Source organism: Aythya ferina (assembly GCF_964211825.1).
Source record: "Aythya ferina genome assembly, chromosome: 3".
Taxonomy (NCBI): domain Eukaryota; kingdom Metazoa; phylum Chordata; class Aves; order Anseriformes; family Anatidae; genus Aythya; species Aythya ferina.
In genome coordinates, this window is record NC_140298.1 from 2,364,101 (window position 1) to 2,383,095 (window position 18,995).

The window sequence follows — 18,995 nt, forward strand, 5'->3', positions numbered from 1 at the left end:
AATGGATATAGAACCAGTTTTCCAGAGTTCTCACACAGAGGTTGGACTGATCACTTGCTAGATGCAAGTATTTCCTTACTTTTTTTTTCCTAAGTATTTTTGATTCTGAGATTTAATGCCAGAAAAATAAACATGCACAACTTGAACTCTATCTTCTCATATTAGAAGTGCTTAGAAACATATATAAAACTTCCTTTACGATACTATAAAGTTATAATGGTGAACTAGAGAAATTCATTAACATTTATTAATGAAGTTTCACTTATATTCTGTTACCAAGATAGGGTTCTGAAGCCTACCATTTGTTTGGAAGAATGTAGTTTTTTTTATTGCTAACAGGTAATAATGGGTAACAATTATTTTGAACCTTCAGGATGACAACGTCAGCCTTTGAATAAAACATTAAGATTCTGATTTACCATCATAATCAATGCAAAAAGCTCAAGTTAAAAGCAAACAAATAAAAACAAAGCAAGAAGACTGCACCAGCTTAGTGCCTGCCTTAAAAAGAGACTATAGTGGTAGCTTTCATTTAGCACAGAAAGAGGTATCTCAAATACAACAAGTCTTCCTCTCAAACTTGTCAGGAAGCTTATACTCTAACTGGATAACCTTCGTTAAATTGCACCAAGAAATGAAGCTGTAAAATACCAGGCTGCTGCCTGGAATCCTTGTTATGCAATGCTGCTTCACCGAAGTTCGCAGCAGGCAGTGTAATACTGCAGCTGCCCAACTTCATTTTCCATAGCAATTCTCAGTGGCTCCATTTAAAGTGATGGGTCATTACAGAAGCTAATCAGCTACGGCAACAGAGACAAAAATCACTATTTCAAACATGAAGAAATTGCTACAGCAACAGGGCTGAGTTTGCTCTCAAGCACTAGGAACCCACCTGTTCTCCAATTAATGCCGATAAGCTGCGGAAAGAGTCAAGCATCTCTCACACCATGCCCCAACCTGCTGTTACTGACAGCTCCCAGATGAACCCTGGGTGCCTCCAGAAAGGTTCTCACTTGCTCGCACTTACACAACTCCTGGTTCCAGCTGAGCTTCTCTCCTCAGAGGTGAGCAGCTGGTTTGTGCTCCTCCCATACAGTTCCCAAACTTATATTCTTCCACCCCTTCCCATAGGGCCTAAAACTTGTTACAAGCGCAGACAGTCAGGTTGACTGTACAGGTTCCACCACAGGAACACACAAGTATTGTCCCCCACTATGCAAAAATCCTCCAGCACCCCTAACAGCTTAGTTAGCAAGATCACCACCTATCACACAGACTAACAAATCATCAATACTGCTGTTACTATGAGTGAGAAATTACAATTACAACTTGTATCAAACATTTGAATCTGAAAATTAAGAGACCAAAGAATCTAAATGCAACCATGTGCCAGCTAAAAAGCTCCTAGCATTAGTATTTTAGTAACTATGACACCCTTCTGTTTACTACGAAAAGAAGCTTTACAGAAAATTGTCTATAATAAAAATAAGCTAAGCCTTGGAAAACCAATTAAGATTGCAAAAGTCAATTTCTGAAAACAGTTCTGAGAAATGAAAATATTTCTGAGCTTCCATTCAGAAATTTTAACATTCATCACTATTTCATTAACACTATCCAGGATGATAGGGAGCAACCAGGCTACCAGCCATTTAAGTTAACTCACAGGAAGCAAGGACATTAGAATTCTTACCAAGAAATACAAGGCTACAGTTCTCACAGAAGAACAAAGATTGTTAAGGAAAAATTTTTCCATTTTACATAATAAAAGACAGACAACAACAAAGAAGGGGGCCAGTTATTATTATTATATTTTTTAATATTTTACGTCAGAATAAAAAAGACAAAATAGTTTTTACTATACATTCATATTTCTCTTCTCCACAGTTGTTTGTTTTTTTTTTTCTTTTCTTTTTCTTTCAGGAGGTCCAGAGCTGACTTGCCATTAGAAACTTGATTTTCCTACAAATTTGGGTACACCAGAAGGGATACCTCACTGATTTTTAAGGTCTGGAATTCCAAGACTCTTAATGAGGAAGTTTTGGCGGAAAGAAACATCACATCATTTGTTTATTGTAAAACAACTATTTTAATGTTTTTATTATTTATCTTAAAACTCAGTATTAATGAACCCAGATAAGTGATGTTGTTTCAGGATGTTTCTTCATTTTTGTCCCCCTCCTGCTCAGATACCTTAGCAAGTCTGAACCCTATGGCAGTTATTATGTATTTATCTGAAAGAGTGCCCATCATGATACAGGTGATAATTTGCAAAGTTTCCACATTTTGCTCAAGATTTAAGTCTTAGACACTGAAAAGCCAGTAAAACTTGGACTGGCCAAGTACGCCTTTCAACCACTGTCATACCTCATCAACCAAATACACAGGAGAACTCCTCCCAGGACGTACTTCTAAGTTCTTGCCTTCCATCTTTGCATTTTCATCCTGAGATGGCAGCAGGAAGAATCTTAAGCACTGAAATGACTTGAAGTAGTCTGCTCTTCAGTCTATGCAATTCCACATTCTTAGATTCTCACCCATGCTACACAATGTAAGAATATTGGTTGTTCCTGTTTCTTCTGAACAATGCTTTAATCAGTTTGAATACTTTTAAGTTCTACATCACCTTTAAGTGTGAATACCATCTATTTTAAAAATATGATTCACTACCATCCACATACAGATTCTTGTGAAGACATCTGCAGATTCAAGCAAAGGTGGCTCATGTTTCCATGAACTACCAGGCCTTTTTTCCTGAAAGAGAAAGAAAATACTGTAACAAACTAACATCAAGACATTAAATTCAGAAACACTGTTTGAAAGACTGTAATTCTCTTCAGTGAATTTTAATTTCTTCTAGCATTGTGAATCATTTGTAGAAGATTGCCACAGATCGCCTTAAGTTATCATGGGTGCATTTGCAACTCCATTTGCCAACCTCGTTGCACAATTACTCTTAATCTTATGATCAGATACCTTCCAGCTCTAGCAGCTTCCTAAGGAAAACAGAATACACACAATAGATTTGGGAAAAGTTGAGACAAATCTATCATCAAATGCATGCTTGGAAACTAGTTCTAGAGAAGAGCTTTTGGCACTCCAGTAAGTGAGTTTCAGTTTCAAGAAAACTGAAAAAAAAAAAAAACACAAAACAAACAAAAACCTCACCTTCCCCTACCCTGCCCTTCCCTCTACCCCAATATAAAAAATGGTGGTAGGGTAGAAAAGACAGAATATTTAACAGGTATTCTAGATTAACAGGTATGTTGGTTTTGGAGAAAGTTCACTCTCTAGAATGACTGAAACCGTCAAGGAATTTGTATTCTTTTTACAGCATCAAGCTCTTCAGAACTAAATGATACAGAAGGCAAGGTGCTACCTTATGATAAATTGTAACAATTGGCAAGCAGCATTCACACAACACTGAACATCAGCTCTACCGTACAAGAAACAGACTGATAGTCCTATGCAACAGTTGTAAAGAAGGCACAGTACTGAGCTGTCAGATGTTTCCTGTGGCCTTACCAGTTATTGAGATGAAGTAGACGACTGTGGAACACTACCTCCCATCATAATGCTGTTTTTGTCTGTGAGGGTTTTAAGCACAGTTGTGGCTGGTGACTGCAGAATTTTACGTGAAAGCCTCATTCTACCATCAGTTGGATCACGTCCGAAGTATTTAACCTGTTAAGAAAACTTACCACTTTAAGCCCACCACACCACTTTCAGATCTGATAAAGTTACGTTAAATCACCATATGAGACTGATCAACTTAAAGATAGAACTAGCTTTAAAAAAAGAGAGGAAAATGCTTAAAAGAAAACAAAAAAAATATGCAAAACCACATACAATAGACACTGCTTGGTCAGGTCAACATGGTACCTAAGATAGCAAGGGTATGACACTAACTCTGATTGGAGGTGATCAGGCATTTAAGCAGCACAGAAAAGCAATCTCATATAGCAAAGTATTTCCTTCAGAAACACAAAACAACAAAAAAAAAATCAGAAGTACTAAAATATGAACAGCAGTTTGTTATCATTTTAAAGTTCAAAAAATTTACCTGAATTTCTTGTCCAACTTCTAATCCCAGGGCACTAGGATGTTTAATCTAGAACAGAGGATTTTTCAGAAAAACTCAGTTTTCAGGAGGGAAAAAAAAAACACAAACAAAACAAAGAAAAAAACACCATACAGATGTCTTCTTGCTACATCTCAAGCAACCACGCATGGACTAAAGTGGCTCAATGAACTAGTCAACTAATGAACTACAAACTTCTACGTTACATAGAAAGGGTATTAGACCAAAAGATGTGATGTCCATAAAAGTATCAACAACACGATGATAGCAAGCATGCAGTGAGACTCCTTGCAGCTCTAAACACAGGGCAAGCAAAGGTTAGACTAGCTGCATTTTCTTGTTTAAGACAGCTTTTTGTGTTACAAAAATAGACTCTAGACTCTAGTATGTGTGTTATAGCTGATGGAGACTAGGTTAGTTAAGAATTCATTTAAAAACAAAAAAAAGTGTTTTAGAATCTCTAGTTTACACTTGTTTAAGGATGCATTACCTTTCTTTGATCAAGCTGTGAATTATGAAGTAACACTGGTGTCATGTTTGGATACAACTTTATCATCACTCCAGAATCTCTGAAAAACAGCACAACAGTCATTTCAAAAATACATTGATAGAAGTCTGTATATAACTTGTGTTGCAAATTTATTCCAAACACAAGCATCATCCTTTTTTTAAATTCTCCTCTCAACCATGGCTATGCATTTCTCCTTAATCTAAACCGGATGGAAACTACACTGTCCTAACTATTTTAAAATACAAAGTACATCCAAGAAGTGCTTGCCATTTCAATCCAAGATTTGTCCTTTCAAAAAAGTGAAAGAAAATTCCAATCATCTCTCTCAGATACAAAGATGAAAAAAGACCTTCAAGTTTGTAATTAAAGGAGACATTCTAATAACTAAATAGCAAAAAGCCTTATTAAGAGAATGTTTTCAATACAGCAAAATACTAGGAATAATGCAGGTGCCAACATCACCATCAGAAGTTTGGCTTTAAAAACCAATTTTATAATCCTATCAGAAATATATCTATGTAAATAAATTCAATTCAATTTCAGAGCACTTTTCATACCTTATTTCAGTAATTGTGGCTGTATAAACTGCACCAAATTCCAAATTAACTTCCTGCTGTAGGGAAAAGAGGAAAAAAACATTAAGACACATACTCAGAAACTGCAAACTGAAACAGCTAACAAGAAGTCTGTCCTTACATCATCTTTGCAGATTTCACGGATGAACTCTCTTGCTTCATGCATAGCACTAGGTGTGGGAGCAAACACAGAATACGTCTCTTCATCCAGCTGACTTAAAGTTACACCTTAGAAATAGAATTTATTAATGAAAGAATCCTCACTGAACATTCCTATTTTTTCAGCAAGCAGAAAATTTGCACGTAGTAAAGACTTGCATAGAGCAAAGTGGTTTTGCATAGTCTGACAAAGATCTCGAGTCATCATTTCAAATATTCTTCAGATTAGGCACTGGACAGCTCTACATACAACTGTATAGAAACCATGTCACAGGTATACATGCCAAAACCTGGACGAACTTGTGTTCCACATGCAACCATCTACATTTGCACAATCGTTGCTTACTATAACCCTGCTATAAGTGGAAAAAATCTTGAGAACTTAATTTAATCTTAGCTTTTTTTTTATTAATGTTCAGAATTTAATTATTAAACTGTAGCTTTCATTAATAGCTGATGGAAATTAAAGTTTTTCAGAGCTAGAACATAGTAAGGTTGCACAGTAAAATTCTTCACACCTCTCGACTAGTTTTCCATCCAACAGGCCACATATGCTTGCAGTCAAAGTAGCATAATCTCTTTTCTCCAATCCAGTCCCCTAACAAGCACTACCTGAGCCAACTAGATTATTAAAAGAGTTCCAAGTCCAAAGCAGCTGAAGCAGAACATCTACTTGATACGCTATAAACATCAAACATTTTAAAAATGTAGTTCTCTAAAAATAGGGAATGTGTAAAATTTTGCTATATTAACCAACGAAAGAAAGAACCTGTACTTACAGATAAGTGCTCAGAAAAATCTGATATATTTAATGGTATCACAGCAGAAACACCTCTGTCATGGCTGAACAGTGGCTGATTATTAGCTTCATCATGTTGGCGAGGTGTAAAGTTTGGATTAAGTCTAGTTTCACTGGTTTGAAAGTAACGAACAAAGTGCAGCCTCTCAAATACCTACAGTTCTTAACGCTTTAAAAATTCTGCCCACTAACTTCTGAGGCCAACTGCAGCTATTGGTCTAATTTTGACCTCCATTAGTGCAACCTCTACCAATGCATCAGCTGCCCTATTTGGGAAATGGCAGTACAGAACCTTGAATTTGGCACCTAATGTCAAGCAGAACAATTTTTTTTATAAAGAAATGTAACGAGGTCACTAAACTTCTCCCACACTACTTGTTACTAGTTTAAGCCCCAGTACACATCACTCCCGCAATGTGATAGTGAGCTCTATTTCTAACATTTCCCAGCATGTTAACAGCAGATACAAACTCCTCACAGAGTCCTAAGAAAGCAGGGCAAGAGCACCATAGAAAAGAGCTCCGTACCTCTTCCTAATCAAAAAGCTTTAGTCTACAGGCAGAAAGGCTACATATATTTGATCTATACTGCAACATGTTCGTAATGTATCAGACCTGCTTGGCTTCACCACTCATTCATGTGTGCGCCATACTTCTGGAAATTCCTGCTGCAAGAAAACCTACAAGCACTTCTGCAGAGAATCTACACAACAGAATAGCCAAAATGAGCTTTATCTATTTGAAACATTGGAATCTCTTATTTATTGAGCCTTTACTGTACGTTGATCTGTACTGAGTATTGGAACGGCTAAACATACTAGTCTAAACACTGTTAGACAGGCTGCAGTATAAAGCGCCTTCTACACTTAATATTTCTTCCTATATAACTTGCTACGATGTTTCTACCGAAGCACAAATGCCCTCAGGTGTTAAACAGAGGTGTTCTACAAAACAATTTGTAAAGTTTAAGCTTACCTTTGTCTAGGTTCTGAAAGGACATGAAAGGTAGCATTAACACTTAAATTACTAGCACAGCTACTGTTATGTGCTACCAAGTTCCACTAATTAAAACCCCATACTAGTGATTTTTGTACAGGGAATAGAAGCTATTAACACATAAGGATAAATGATCACAGGAAAACAAAGATGTCTTACCTGTCTGTGCTTGAAGTTTTTTCAAGTTATAGGCCCCAGGACCAATGAACCTTAACCTTTTTGATAATGGCACATGGATAGTTTCTGAAAGAACACATAAACATACTTTGAAATGCTAAGCATGATGATGCTGAATACCATCACAAAAGTCCTTTTTTTTTTAAATGGCTAGTTATTATACGCTGAACACTGATGAAATTATGTTTAAGTATTAGAATTAATGAAAACTTAGAACATAAGTAATTTGAGTGTAAATTACCTTAAGCCATTCCAATGCTTGCATCTATCTCTATTCTCATTTTGTGAGTTCCACACAACTTCAGCTTATTCTGCTTTCTAATGTGCAATGAATTAGAACAGTATTGCCCCACAGGGCAATAAAAAAAATAACAACTCCCCTCAGAAATCACAAAAGACAGAAAAATATGATACGTTCATTAAAAAAGCTGCTTTAAACAGTAACTTATTGTTATAAACTATAAAAAGACATCAATTCATATCAACATGCAACTAATAATTACCTACAACCGGTCCATTTTCTTTTCTGTTAGGTCTGGGTTTTGCCAGTGTTTGGTTCATAATTTGCAAAATCTCCCTCTTTGCAGCTGTAGAGGTTAGGGAAAAGGAAGAAGAGAAAAAAGTTTTGCATAAGACTATAACAAAAGCAAAATAAATTTATATTAAAGTAGATAACTTCCATTCATGAAATCTACCTCTTGCCTAATTTAACAATATATCACAGCAATATGACACATTTTAGGTAGTGTACCTTTGTTGGAGTAGGACCTTCTGCTCTGTGTACTAGTTCTACACCTTCAGCACATGTATTGACTTTATGCAGACCAAAACGTTAACAACGAAGCACAGAACTGTATGCTGTTATTTAAATAAATTAGAGATGATGAGAGCAACAGGGTGTAGCTTTGATTAGCTAAGTTATGATATACTGGCCTGAAACTTTAACTGATCCTCTTGAAGTGATACACCTTTGAACAGGAATTACTAGTTCTTCTATTTTAATAAATGTTTTCTTGTTAAAGTATTGCCACTACAGTTGAGTGGAAATTTCTTACAACTAGAAAAATCCTTAATAATGCTTGTACCTTCAGTTTTCATATGGCTCAATAATATTTTAGCTGTACATGCCAGAATACAAACAGCAGTAAGTTTCAATAGTAGGTATATTTGAATTTATGATAAGCAAGAAACAGTTTGCTGCTGTTTTTGATAGCATTATTCTGTTGGATTTAAAACAAACATGGAATAGAGTGTTTGTTAACTGTATTAATAACAACAAATACTTAAATAGCAACTAGGTGACTCTTGCCTCTCCAAACTTTCACCTATCAAAAGCAATCCAATTTCACTGCCCAAAGCTGCACTTCAGCCTTCGTTACCCATATTATTTAAGGAGTACTGAGCTACTACATGTTAATGATGAACTTCCTGAGATGTCAAGGACTTTTAGCCTACCTATTTTCCCCCCTCCTGTTTGCTCTACCACAAGTTTCACCGCATTTTTTTCCAGAAGTTATACATTGATCTAAATAGGTCATCATTAGAATCATACTATGTGCATTAAGTATTTTTTTGTTCTCTTAACAAGAACGTAAACCTCTAGGAGCAGCACACACTTTCACGTACACTATGTACAACCATATGGAACATAACCATGCTGGGAAGATTATTTTTTTCTTTCTTGAAGACTAAATGCTCTCAAACACAAAAGTTCGTTCTGTATCAAGTACTAATATTCAAGCATTGCATACAACACTGAACTTTTTTTTTTTAAATCCCCATGCCTATCTTAGCCCCTCCCCCCTCCCCCCAAATAAAATATTTAAATAAATAATTTAATACATTTTAGAACTTAATATAATGGGTGCAAATCTTAACATGGACTTACCAGTGCCTTGCTGAATAGCTTCCATGACAATTTTTATTGGTATTCCTGGTAGTTTTAGATCAACCTAATGTATACAGAGTTAAGTAGTGAGTTAAGTAGCATCAATACACAGGGAAATCTTTTTTTAGACAGACATTCCTGAAGACTGATAAAATGAATCTTTCATGTTACAATACCTGCAAGGCAGTTATCCCTTTATTAGTACCCGCCATTTTGAAATCCATATCACCATAGTAATCTTCAATTCCCTGTCAGTACATGGAGAAAGAAAAATTGGAGTAACTATGTCTCAGTACCAATTCTCATTACACCAAAAGTGCATTCTAGGCTTCAGTAAGCCAAAGTAGACTAGGAGCCCCTTGCAGACTTGGTGTCACTTCAGATTTGTATCTTTTTTTTCCCCACCCTTACTTCACCATTCCTGATTAACACAGTTCCCTTCAGTTCTTACAAGCTGAGAGCTTTTGTGTTTGTGGACTAGTTTTTGAATAAATCCCCAGTTTACTTGGTATGATCACCAGCTGCCACAGGAAGCAGCAGCATGATCACGTGCATTTTTCCTCCCCAGCAACCTTGCCAACTGCTCTCCTTCCAATATACCGTGCTTTTCAGTAAACTACTGATTCCAATCATTCTGACCCTTTCTTCCATTAGAGACAAAATTTGAAATAGTACACTTATCAGAGCTAATAAGTAACAACTGAGTAGTTACACAAAATTAACATGACTAGACATTTTATAGATTTTTTTTAAATTGAGGCAGCTGCAAGACAAAACAGAAGACAAAACTACTAATATGTCCAGTAGTGTATGTTCTAGAATTAAGTGGGTAAAAATAATGTTACAAAAAGGATGTAGAGGTATTTTACAGAATTGAACATCAATAGAAACCACTGTGCTACCAAAACTCACCAGGATGTCTGTCAGCAAACGATAGTCCTCAAGATCTCCTTTTTCTGGACTGTATTTGGTAACGAGACCCACTGCTACACCTGCCACTGCACTCGATACTGGAACTCCTAATAGTGGTAATTAAGTGTACATTTATTTTTTTTTAAATAAGCGTTGGTTACTTCCAAATCCTTTAACACACTATCATATGCAGTTCATCCTTTTTGTACCTGCATCCATTAATGCCAAACTCCCACCACATGCAGAAGCCATTGAAGATGACCCTACAGAGTTAGAATATAGGAGAAAAATAGTATTAAACCCTGGTAACAAGCATTCGAAACGAGACTAGCTGGTAATATTGTTCACTGACTGTTGGAAAATTAATGTTCTGGTAACCAGAAGATACCACGCAGCCATACACATACTACAATAAATAATTTTACCAGACAGTTTCTGTAGCAAAAGCACTTTAGCAAGAAACTGGTAATAGTTTGAATCTTTTGTGATACTGAGTAAAAAATGATCATCAAGCTGGGGAGTTTGTCAGCTGCAAATGGGACTCATTCCCTTTCCTCAGTAACTCCTTCTCCCAGACACCAAATCTTACTATACTGCTAGGAAATTGCAGGTTGCTCTCATGGAACTCCTGTCCACAAAGCAGAATCTGCAGAAAGGTGAAATCAATAGCTTCCTCCCAAAATGGGGAGATAAAGAAAACAGGAATTATCTGTAAGTCGGGAAGGTTACCAGCTGTGGTTAAATAATGAAGAATGGATTTCAGTACATGTTAACATATTCCTCACTCTGGAGCCACCAGGATTAAAAAGCTTAAAACTGAAATCTGTTGTCTACAAAACATCTATATGTAGTTTGTCAAAGTTGTTTTTTTGTTTAAGAACAAATTATCTCTTGTTTCTCGAAGAACAAGAAAGCCATAATACCATTTGACTCTAAGACTTCAGAAGTAACTCGTATTGTGAAAGGGAAATCCTGAGGAATAATTGGTTTCAATGCTCGCTCTGCCAGTGCGCCTGATAAAATACAAATAAAAGCCATAAATAAAAGACAATCAAAATATTAGAACTTACAGCGTAAAACAACTTCTGTAGTTTTAACCTACCGTGTCCAAGTTCTCTTCTGTTTACACCAGTAACTTTACCAATCTCATTTGTTGCGTAAGGAGGAAACTATAGAGCAAAAAAATAGAAGCACACATAGAGGAGATTAACTTGTTTCTTTTTCATTTCAAAACAAACACTTTGAAAAAGTCTCTTTGAAGTTTTGGTGCATCTCAAGGTAAAAACAACAACAAACAACTAAATATTAAACAACCACACAACTTCTACCAGTCACTTAGTTTGCAAGTCAGGATTAGTTGACAGCGTTTATTTAGTTCATGCTTTAATTCCCCATAACAAAAGAGAATAAAGCAGCTGCAAGGTAGCCAAGGAATAGGACAACAGGCTTACTCTAATTAAACTTGTCAAACCACATATCAGAAATCTTGTTTCTGTCATACAGATGACACAAATACATCTCTTGCCTGTACAAAATACTTTGGGCAAGTTCCAAAGGCTGACTAAGACTGGAGATGTAAAAGCACTTATTAACTATTAGTGTAGCATGTCAGCTGCACACATTAATTTACTAAAAGTAATTGAGCAGGTTAATCCTGCCTGCAGTAGTAACCTGTCTTTGAGAAACTAACCTGATGTTAAACTATTAGAAAGGCTGCATAAAATAGCAGCTTATAAATTATGTAGTGCTTTTTAGGAAACCAGCATTTCTGTTGATAAACTACAGGATAAATTCATAGATAAATTGTAATTAGCAAAACCTAGCAGATCTAGAGATAATTCATATTCTTGGAATTAAACAATTTCAATTCTGAAAGCAAGACATGAAGCCCTTATATAAATCATGCAGAAAGCTGTGGAAACTCACCTCATAATGCAGCATGAAGTTTTTATCTTTAACTCCACTGTTAAAAAAACAAGACCATGTCAAAAAGATCAACCAAACGTGTCCTAAATATTATATGTAGTAAGATTATATTCAACTCTACCTAGAAATTGACCAAGTAAATCCTGCAGATCTGCTGATTCATTAACACCCCCCCCATTTATTTATTTATTTAAGTAAATGAGTTAAAAAACATGGTCTCAGTTAACATGCCATGTTTGAGTTAACATATGAGGGTTGTATCTTTGTAGACATTTAAACAGCTTTCCTAGCTGTCAGGAATAGAACAGGCACTTATCAATGCTTTATGCCAATTTTGATGCAACATACAGCAGACAAACCTTAAAAATGTCAGCACCTTACTGCACACACTGCAGTACACTCCAACTCCACACATGTCAATGGAATTAATGTTTTCTTATTAACTGCAACTTTTATAAAATGTGTTTAAGTGCTCACACTCCGTTAGTACCACTGACAGAAAACCATATACACATACCTCACAGCTGTTGAAATAAGATCTGATTTTACACTTGATTCTATGGAGTCAAATGTAACTGTACAGAGAACCTAGAATAAGGGATAAACAAACAGCTCTTAGACACTTCTACATTTTACAACTTTTCATACTGATAATGAAGAATAAAAAAATGATTTCAGCAACAAACATGATACCATCATCAACCACTTCTGAAAACCTTCTTCTCTCAAATACTCATGATTTATAAAGATTATACAATCTTACAAGTGATCACATTTAAAAATACTGATTTTATGCCTCCTACCCTGTCAGTAGCAGTTTGTTCACTAAAACTGAATAAACTCATTTAAAAACCAGGGATCTTAATTGTGCAGACAGCACTGTGTGAAATAGCAAGCCTGTTTATTACACAGACTTCCAGCACGCATTATTCTTATCAGGATAGAATAAGGAAATTTAATGTTTAAACAAAAAGTACAAGCCTTTTGGCTTCTGATACATTATATTTAGAACTTAAATAATTTAATAATACTACCTGTGTTTGACCTCTCTGAAATAAGGCTGATCCATGAAGCATTTTAAACATATTCACTTCACATTTAATATCTCTGAGGGAAGTCAAATCTCTTCCATCACATCTAAAGTTAGGAGCAGAAATTATGAAATCAATGAAACTATGGTATCGGAGAAAAAAAAATGACAGAAATAATTATACAGTAAGGATTTGACATACTTACCTTCTATATTCATTCAGAATAAGATTTCTAAAAATATCCTTAGAGACCACATTGAAAGATTCCATGATTTCATACGGCTCAGCCTCTGGAAATTTTTCTGGGTATAAAAAAAGAAACCGTAACTGAAATTAGGAAATGAATCTCAGAGAACTTCTAAAATAGCATGGCCAACAAACAGCACACTGTAATTTTAAGTACCACTAGTTTGATATAAGCATTTTCTAAGTACTAAGAAAGCATAAAATACCTTTCAGCTGCTCTTCTGTTTCAAGCCTTATTTTGTTAATTGCTTCATCTCTAGAAATCTAGAAGACAGGATTTGCAACCAGTTAACTCTACAGAGTGGAATAACAGAAGCAGCTTGGGTTGTTGGGTTTGTTGTAAAGTTCTGTAAGACCCAAAGAAAAATAGGACTTCCACACAATTTCAAAAAGATCAATTATGTATCACAAGAAATTAGTTTTGGCAGATAAGAATTTACAAGACAATTCATTACTCTTACACATACATTCAGATGAGAAGAGGTTAGCATCAAGAAATTAAGTCTTACTACAATTTCATTATATTAAATCAAATCACATTTGAATTGATTACTTACTTTATCATGGCTAGAATCCGTGAACACTGCGTAGATCTTGTTAAAAGCAAGTCTTTTGGAAGAAAAGAAAGAAATTTCGGAAATGCAATTACACAAATAGTATCTTTTGAAGACTAGATGTTTGTTTTTTGAATGAAAGCACCAGACTGCCATTTACAAACACTAGTCTCAGCTGTCCATCCTGCCTGCTGCTCTCCTTCTCCTCATCACCTCCATGACAAAATTCATGAAAGCCAACATAACCCTGGCTCCTCATGTCACCATTCCACAAGAATGGCACATGAGCTTGCAACGCTTTTACTGTTTTTGCACCACTTATTTTGCCCCGTCCTTCCCACTAAGCATAAAAGGAGAGCTGAAGGCAGTGTCCCTAAATTTCTACGGAAAATGTAGCAAGAAATTCTAAACATTGAAAACATTTTCTTGAACAAGATCCCAAACATTTTAATCACAAATGATTAAATAATCATTAATAAGTATTTCTGAATCACTTAACAGAAATTAGGTCAAAATTGTTTGTTCTGAACTTACTTCTTTGCACATTCCACAATCTCCTCAGGAGCAACAAATAACTTCTGAACAGTTCTCTTGACAACACCTTGTTCTTTCACTAGCTGTTGAATTCCTTGAATTATGTGCTGGGTATGCTTCACCCCTACTTTGATGGCATGACAGAAATCTTGTTGCAATATATTCTCAGCAGTTGCTTCCAACATAACTACCAATGGAAAGTCAGAAACTAGATTAATTACTATTTTATTTTTCAATAGCAATCTACAACTCAACCAAGACAATATAGGTTACCTTTAAACTGCATAACAACGGAATTTACTCTACCCCAAAGTTATCTAGCAATATTGTTCATTCCTACTATTGCCTAGAAACAGAAGTTTCAAAGATTTGAAAAAATATCTGTAAGAAGTGGCCTACAATTTTCAAACTGAGCACCCAACAGGTATTAATAGTTAACCCACTTACCAACTTGATTTTGTGGGGCTCCAGCAACAACTAAATTTAAAATGCTAGAAGACATTTGTTTTCGGGTCGGATTGATAACAGTTTCTCCATCGATTAGTCCTACCCTTACTGCACCTAGAAACAAACTCCAGAAAATTATTATTATAATAAAAGTTCTTCTAAAGGTATCATTTGACTCTCACAATTATACATCTAAAAGCAATAATTAAGGTAAGGATTTGTTTTAAAATATTAGCATGTCAGCTATACATTAAAAACAACTCTATAAAGCAAGATTATTTATTCTTCAATTTCTCTTTGGCAGTATCACTTTGAAGCACTTATGTTCTTTATTTTTATAAATAAAGATTTGCAGTGACACAGTTCTCATAACACATTTGCAATGGCAAAGTTCTTCTTGAGTTCCCAGAGAAAAAGTATTCTTATACAGCTACTTTTTCCACAATGCTTTAAGTTTCTTTAAAAGACAAAATTCAAGGAAGCTGCTGACCATTGTATTACAATATTTCTGGATTATAAATCCTTATATAAGCATACTTAGACCAGAAAAAAATGCTGCTGTGAAGCACAACAATTCTATGCATCATAAAGTGAATTTCAGCACATTAAACAAAAGATAGCAGCCTTTAGACTCCAATTCTTCTTAGAAGTAAGAAAATGTTGTCTAATTTGCCTATTATATTCAAGATACTCAGGATTTCAGAATATGTACTTACCTATAGGACCATTCCATGGAATATCAGATAAGGCAAGAGCTGCAGAAGCTAGAATTGAGATATAAATCTATTAGCAAAAATGAATTATATTAAAATCACACAAGCAATAATTTTGAGTTTTCTTACCTCCATTAATTGCCAGAATGTCAGGATCATTGACACCGTCTACTGCTAAAAGATTACAAAGGATCTGGCATAAGATAAAAGACAGTGAATAATTTTGACCTATAAACTTTTATTAACTGTCAATAGAAAGCTCAGGACAATAAAACAAAAACATTCCAAATTTTTAAAAGCTAAAAAGGAAAGCTGGTTCAGGTGCTTAAGCCAGAAGGCTTACGAAAACACATGTGAAAAATATAACATGTAACACTTATTAACCTTTTCTCTCCCCTGTTGTAACAGAGCACTTTTGAATTTTCTCTCTGTATCTCTGCAATACATTTTGAGAACTAGCATGTAATAAAAACATTGTAAGACATGCAAATGAGAAACTAAAAAGTAGAATTACAGAATTAGACTTCTTCAAACTGTAAAGCCATGCTGGATGCTAATAAAAATTGCTTTTCTATCACTTATAATTTTCACTGGACATGCCCAAATCTTCCACTCTAAAGGTAGCTGCAGTTAAGGACAGTCAGCACGACCTACCTGTGTATCATAGAAGTAGCCTACTGGAAAGAGTGGTCTGATTGACCTATCTGCAAAAGAAACATTCAGAGTGTAAGCATTCAACAGGCAGTCATTATCCAGTTTATCTTCTAATAAACCCCACAAGAAACTGACAAGATAGTTTAAATGAACAACCCAAACAAATGAGAAGAGAAATTTTAGCATGAGATGTAATCAACTCTAAAATTTCACCAGCACTCAGAGAAAAATAAGAGGTATATATGGGTGAGTATATCCATCGTCTCGTAACACAGAGTAACGAGCATTAAAAAATGTCTTCTACGGTTTAAGATACAAATGGTCTATTAAATAGTATTTTACCAGAAATGCCTCCAATGAAGAGACATAAAAGACAGGAATGCTTTTACTGATTTTCTTTGAGGACTGTGTGCTACTTCTAAGGTGTCTGGATTTACCCCTAACTTTGTCTGAAGTGTGTAGAACTCTGACAACCCAGGCCTTAAAGGATGTTCTCTCTCAACTCGTTTCATGCAGTTAAAACGTTGACTTTTTGACATCAGCTTCATGTACACATTGAACCTTAAAAGCTGTTATCTTAATCGTGAAAGTCTTAAGCCATGGTAGAGAGGTTAAGCCATGGTTAAATCGGTTCTTTCTTCTGCCTCTCCAGGCAGATATGGAACTGCAGAAGTAACATCTCATGAAGGTGTGATCTTAGATACACTAAGGTGACATGGAAGTTCTTGAGACCCAGACACATACATAAAGGACTACGCATACAGCCCCAGATGACTGAAGTTTTTACAATTAGCCCCAATAAACTTCAAAAAGTGCAAGGTATGTTTTCCCTGACATTGCTGCAGAAACAATCAACCTTGCAAGCAACAGTTGCAAGTTACTACCTCTTCACAGAGGCTCGGGAGGTATTATGTAATATTTTTAAAATATCATAAATAAAATGATTCAGCCTACCTATTACTCTGCTTGTAAGAATTTCTTTGTCAGTAGTACCAAGTTCTCTTCTTAAATAGTTTGTAGGAATTCTTCCTGCTGCTGCAGCTTTCTGACGATAGTCGACCTTTTAAAAAACAAAACCAGGATTCCTGAGGACAACAGATCAGTAATTACAAAGCCACATAATTGTTCAAGTTGGAGAGGACACCTCAGAAGGTCTATACTCTTATCTCTGACTCAGAGCAAGGTCTATGCTGAATCAACTGCGCCCTGCGTGATGACCAAAAATTCCAGGTCACTGACACAAATATTAATCGGGCAATGTCTGAGGATAGACCCTCTGAGAAAACCACTATTATTCAGTCTTAAGGTAGAATAGGGATCGTTAATCCTTAACACTTGTAAACCCTTTGAGCATAACACTGAGGCCATTTTTTCCACACAACTAAAACACAATGTCTGAAACTTGGATGCTGTGGGAGACATCCAAGTTCACAAAGCTCTCAGTAGAGAGCATACCCACTGACACCACTTCAGAACAGACACAGCAATGAGAACACCACACTAGAGAACACCACTTCATCCACAGATACAGCGATGCTCTCACAGAACATCTGCCGTTCTGAGGTCCAAGCTCTGTACTCTGCTGCTCGTCTTCCTCTCTCCCCTCAGCATCTTGAGCTCTGCTATTTTATAATTAGCACAGCAAAGGCTGTCACTGATTATCACAAAGCAAGTTTTGTCATTAGTACTTACCACTAGTGGCATGAACTGAGATGTAGAAGGCTTGGTTTTACTGACTGCTGTGACCATTACTGCTGTGTCACCTAGCTAGATCAAGAGGAAAAAAAATAAAAAAAGATTATCTGCAACCAAAGTATTAACTGAAGTCCTACACGTATTCATATATTAATACTCCGGTTCCCAATACTCTCTGCAGAAAAACAACTGCATAATTCTCTGATTTAGGCGAGTTGTTGGAAAAAAAGCCTGTCATTGCCCCTAACAGATAGCTGCACTTTCATTAGGGATTAAATTGCTACTTGAGACTTGGCACAACTTTTTTACAGGCTAGAACACATCAATGATGGCTGCTCACACCCAAAAGCTGTGAAGTTCCACAAACTCTAGGCTCTTTTTTTTTTAATTAGTATTATTTATTACCTGAACAACAGCAGATCCATCAGCAAACCTAGCGAGCTTTCCAGAAGACAGCTCCATCTTCCTGCGGGAGAGAAACCATCTGTTACCCACAGCGATGTCAACTCTCCGCTGCCTCTTACGCTCCCCTCCAGCACCTATCCTACAGGGCAGCGCCTGCACCTCAGGGCGGATGTGAAAACCCTCATGACACATGGAAGGGGGGAGCTCCACCCACACAAGCAACTCCGAGGGGGTTTTGCCCCAGGGTTCCCGATCCCCTCAGCTCGGGGGAAGCCTCCAGCCGCACAGGGTGCCCGTCAGCCCCACACGCGGGGCGCCGCCAGCTCCAGCCGCCTTTGGGCGCCGTGCAGGCGCTGGGCACGAGGCGGCGGTGCCGATCCCCGCTCCCTCCCGGCCCCCCGGTGCCGCTCGGCCGCTCACCTGCCCCCCACCTCCACCGCCACGGCCCGGCCGGGCCCGGGCTGCGCCGCCAGGCCGCGGGCAGGAGCCATCCGCGGCCCGCAGCCTCCCGGCAGCGCCAGGCGCCGCCATCGCGGCGCGACCCGGCCGCCAACGGCCCCAACGGCCCCCAGGGGCAGGGCGCCCAGCGCGGCCCAGCGGCGGCTCGTGGCGGCGGCCATGGCGCCGGGACGGGGCGGGCACAGCGGCGGCCGCCGCGCCCCCGTCGGCTGCGGCGTCAGCGCGGCCCGGAGCCCC

The 18,995-nt window shown here is 37.1% G+C and overlaps 1 protein-coding gene across 2 annotated transcripts; it reads right to left on the reverse strand.

Annotated features, from left to right (window-relative positions):
* Window positions 1-1,828: 1,828 nt before the first annotated feature.
* Window positions 1,829-18,934, reverse strand: PNPT1 (polyribonucleotide nucleotidyltransferase 1). 2 transcript variants are annotated; one of them, XM_084514317.1, is made up of 29 exons: window positions 18,720-18,934; window positions 18,300-18,360; window positions 17,892-17,966; window positions 17,154-17,259; window positions 16,200-16,249; window positions 15,675-15,738; window positions 15,549-15,596; window positions 14,833-14,946; window positions 14,386-14,572; window positions 13,855-13,906; window positions 13,504-13,561; window positions 13,257-13,353; window positions 13,055-13,157; window positions 12,538-12,608; window positions 12,021-12,057; window positions 11,197-11,263; window positions 11,018-11,107; window positions 10,304-10,357; window positions 10,095-10,201; window positions 9,359-9,430; window positions 9,183-9,246; window positions 7,798-7,881; window positions 7,277-7,360; window positions 5,286-5,392; window positions 5,147-5,202; window positions 4,569-4,647; window positions 4,061-4,108; window positions 3,523-3,681; window positions 1,829-2,751 (listed from the first exon to the last, which is right to left on the reverse strand). In XM_084514317.1, exons 1-28 carry the CDS (start codon window positions 18,917-18,919, stop codon window positions 3,526-3,528), a joined length of 2,391 nt encoding a protein of 796 aa, XP_084370443.1. In that variant the 5' UTR covers window positions 18,920-18,934; the 3' UTR covers window positions 1,829-2,751; window positions 3,523-3,525. The 2 variants fall into 2 exon arrangements, with proteins under 2 accessions (XP_084370443.1, XP_084370442.1); XM_084514316.1 differs by having other exon boundaries at window positions 17,892-17,962; window positions 18,720-18,734.
* Between the last annotated feature and the right edge of the window lie 61 nt (window positions 18,935-18,995).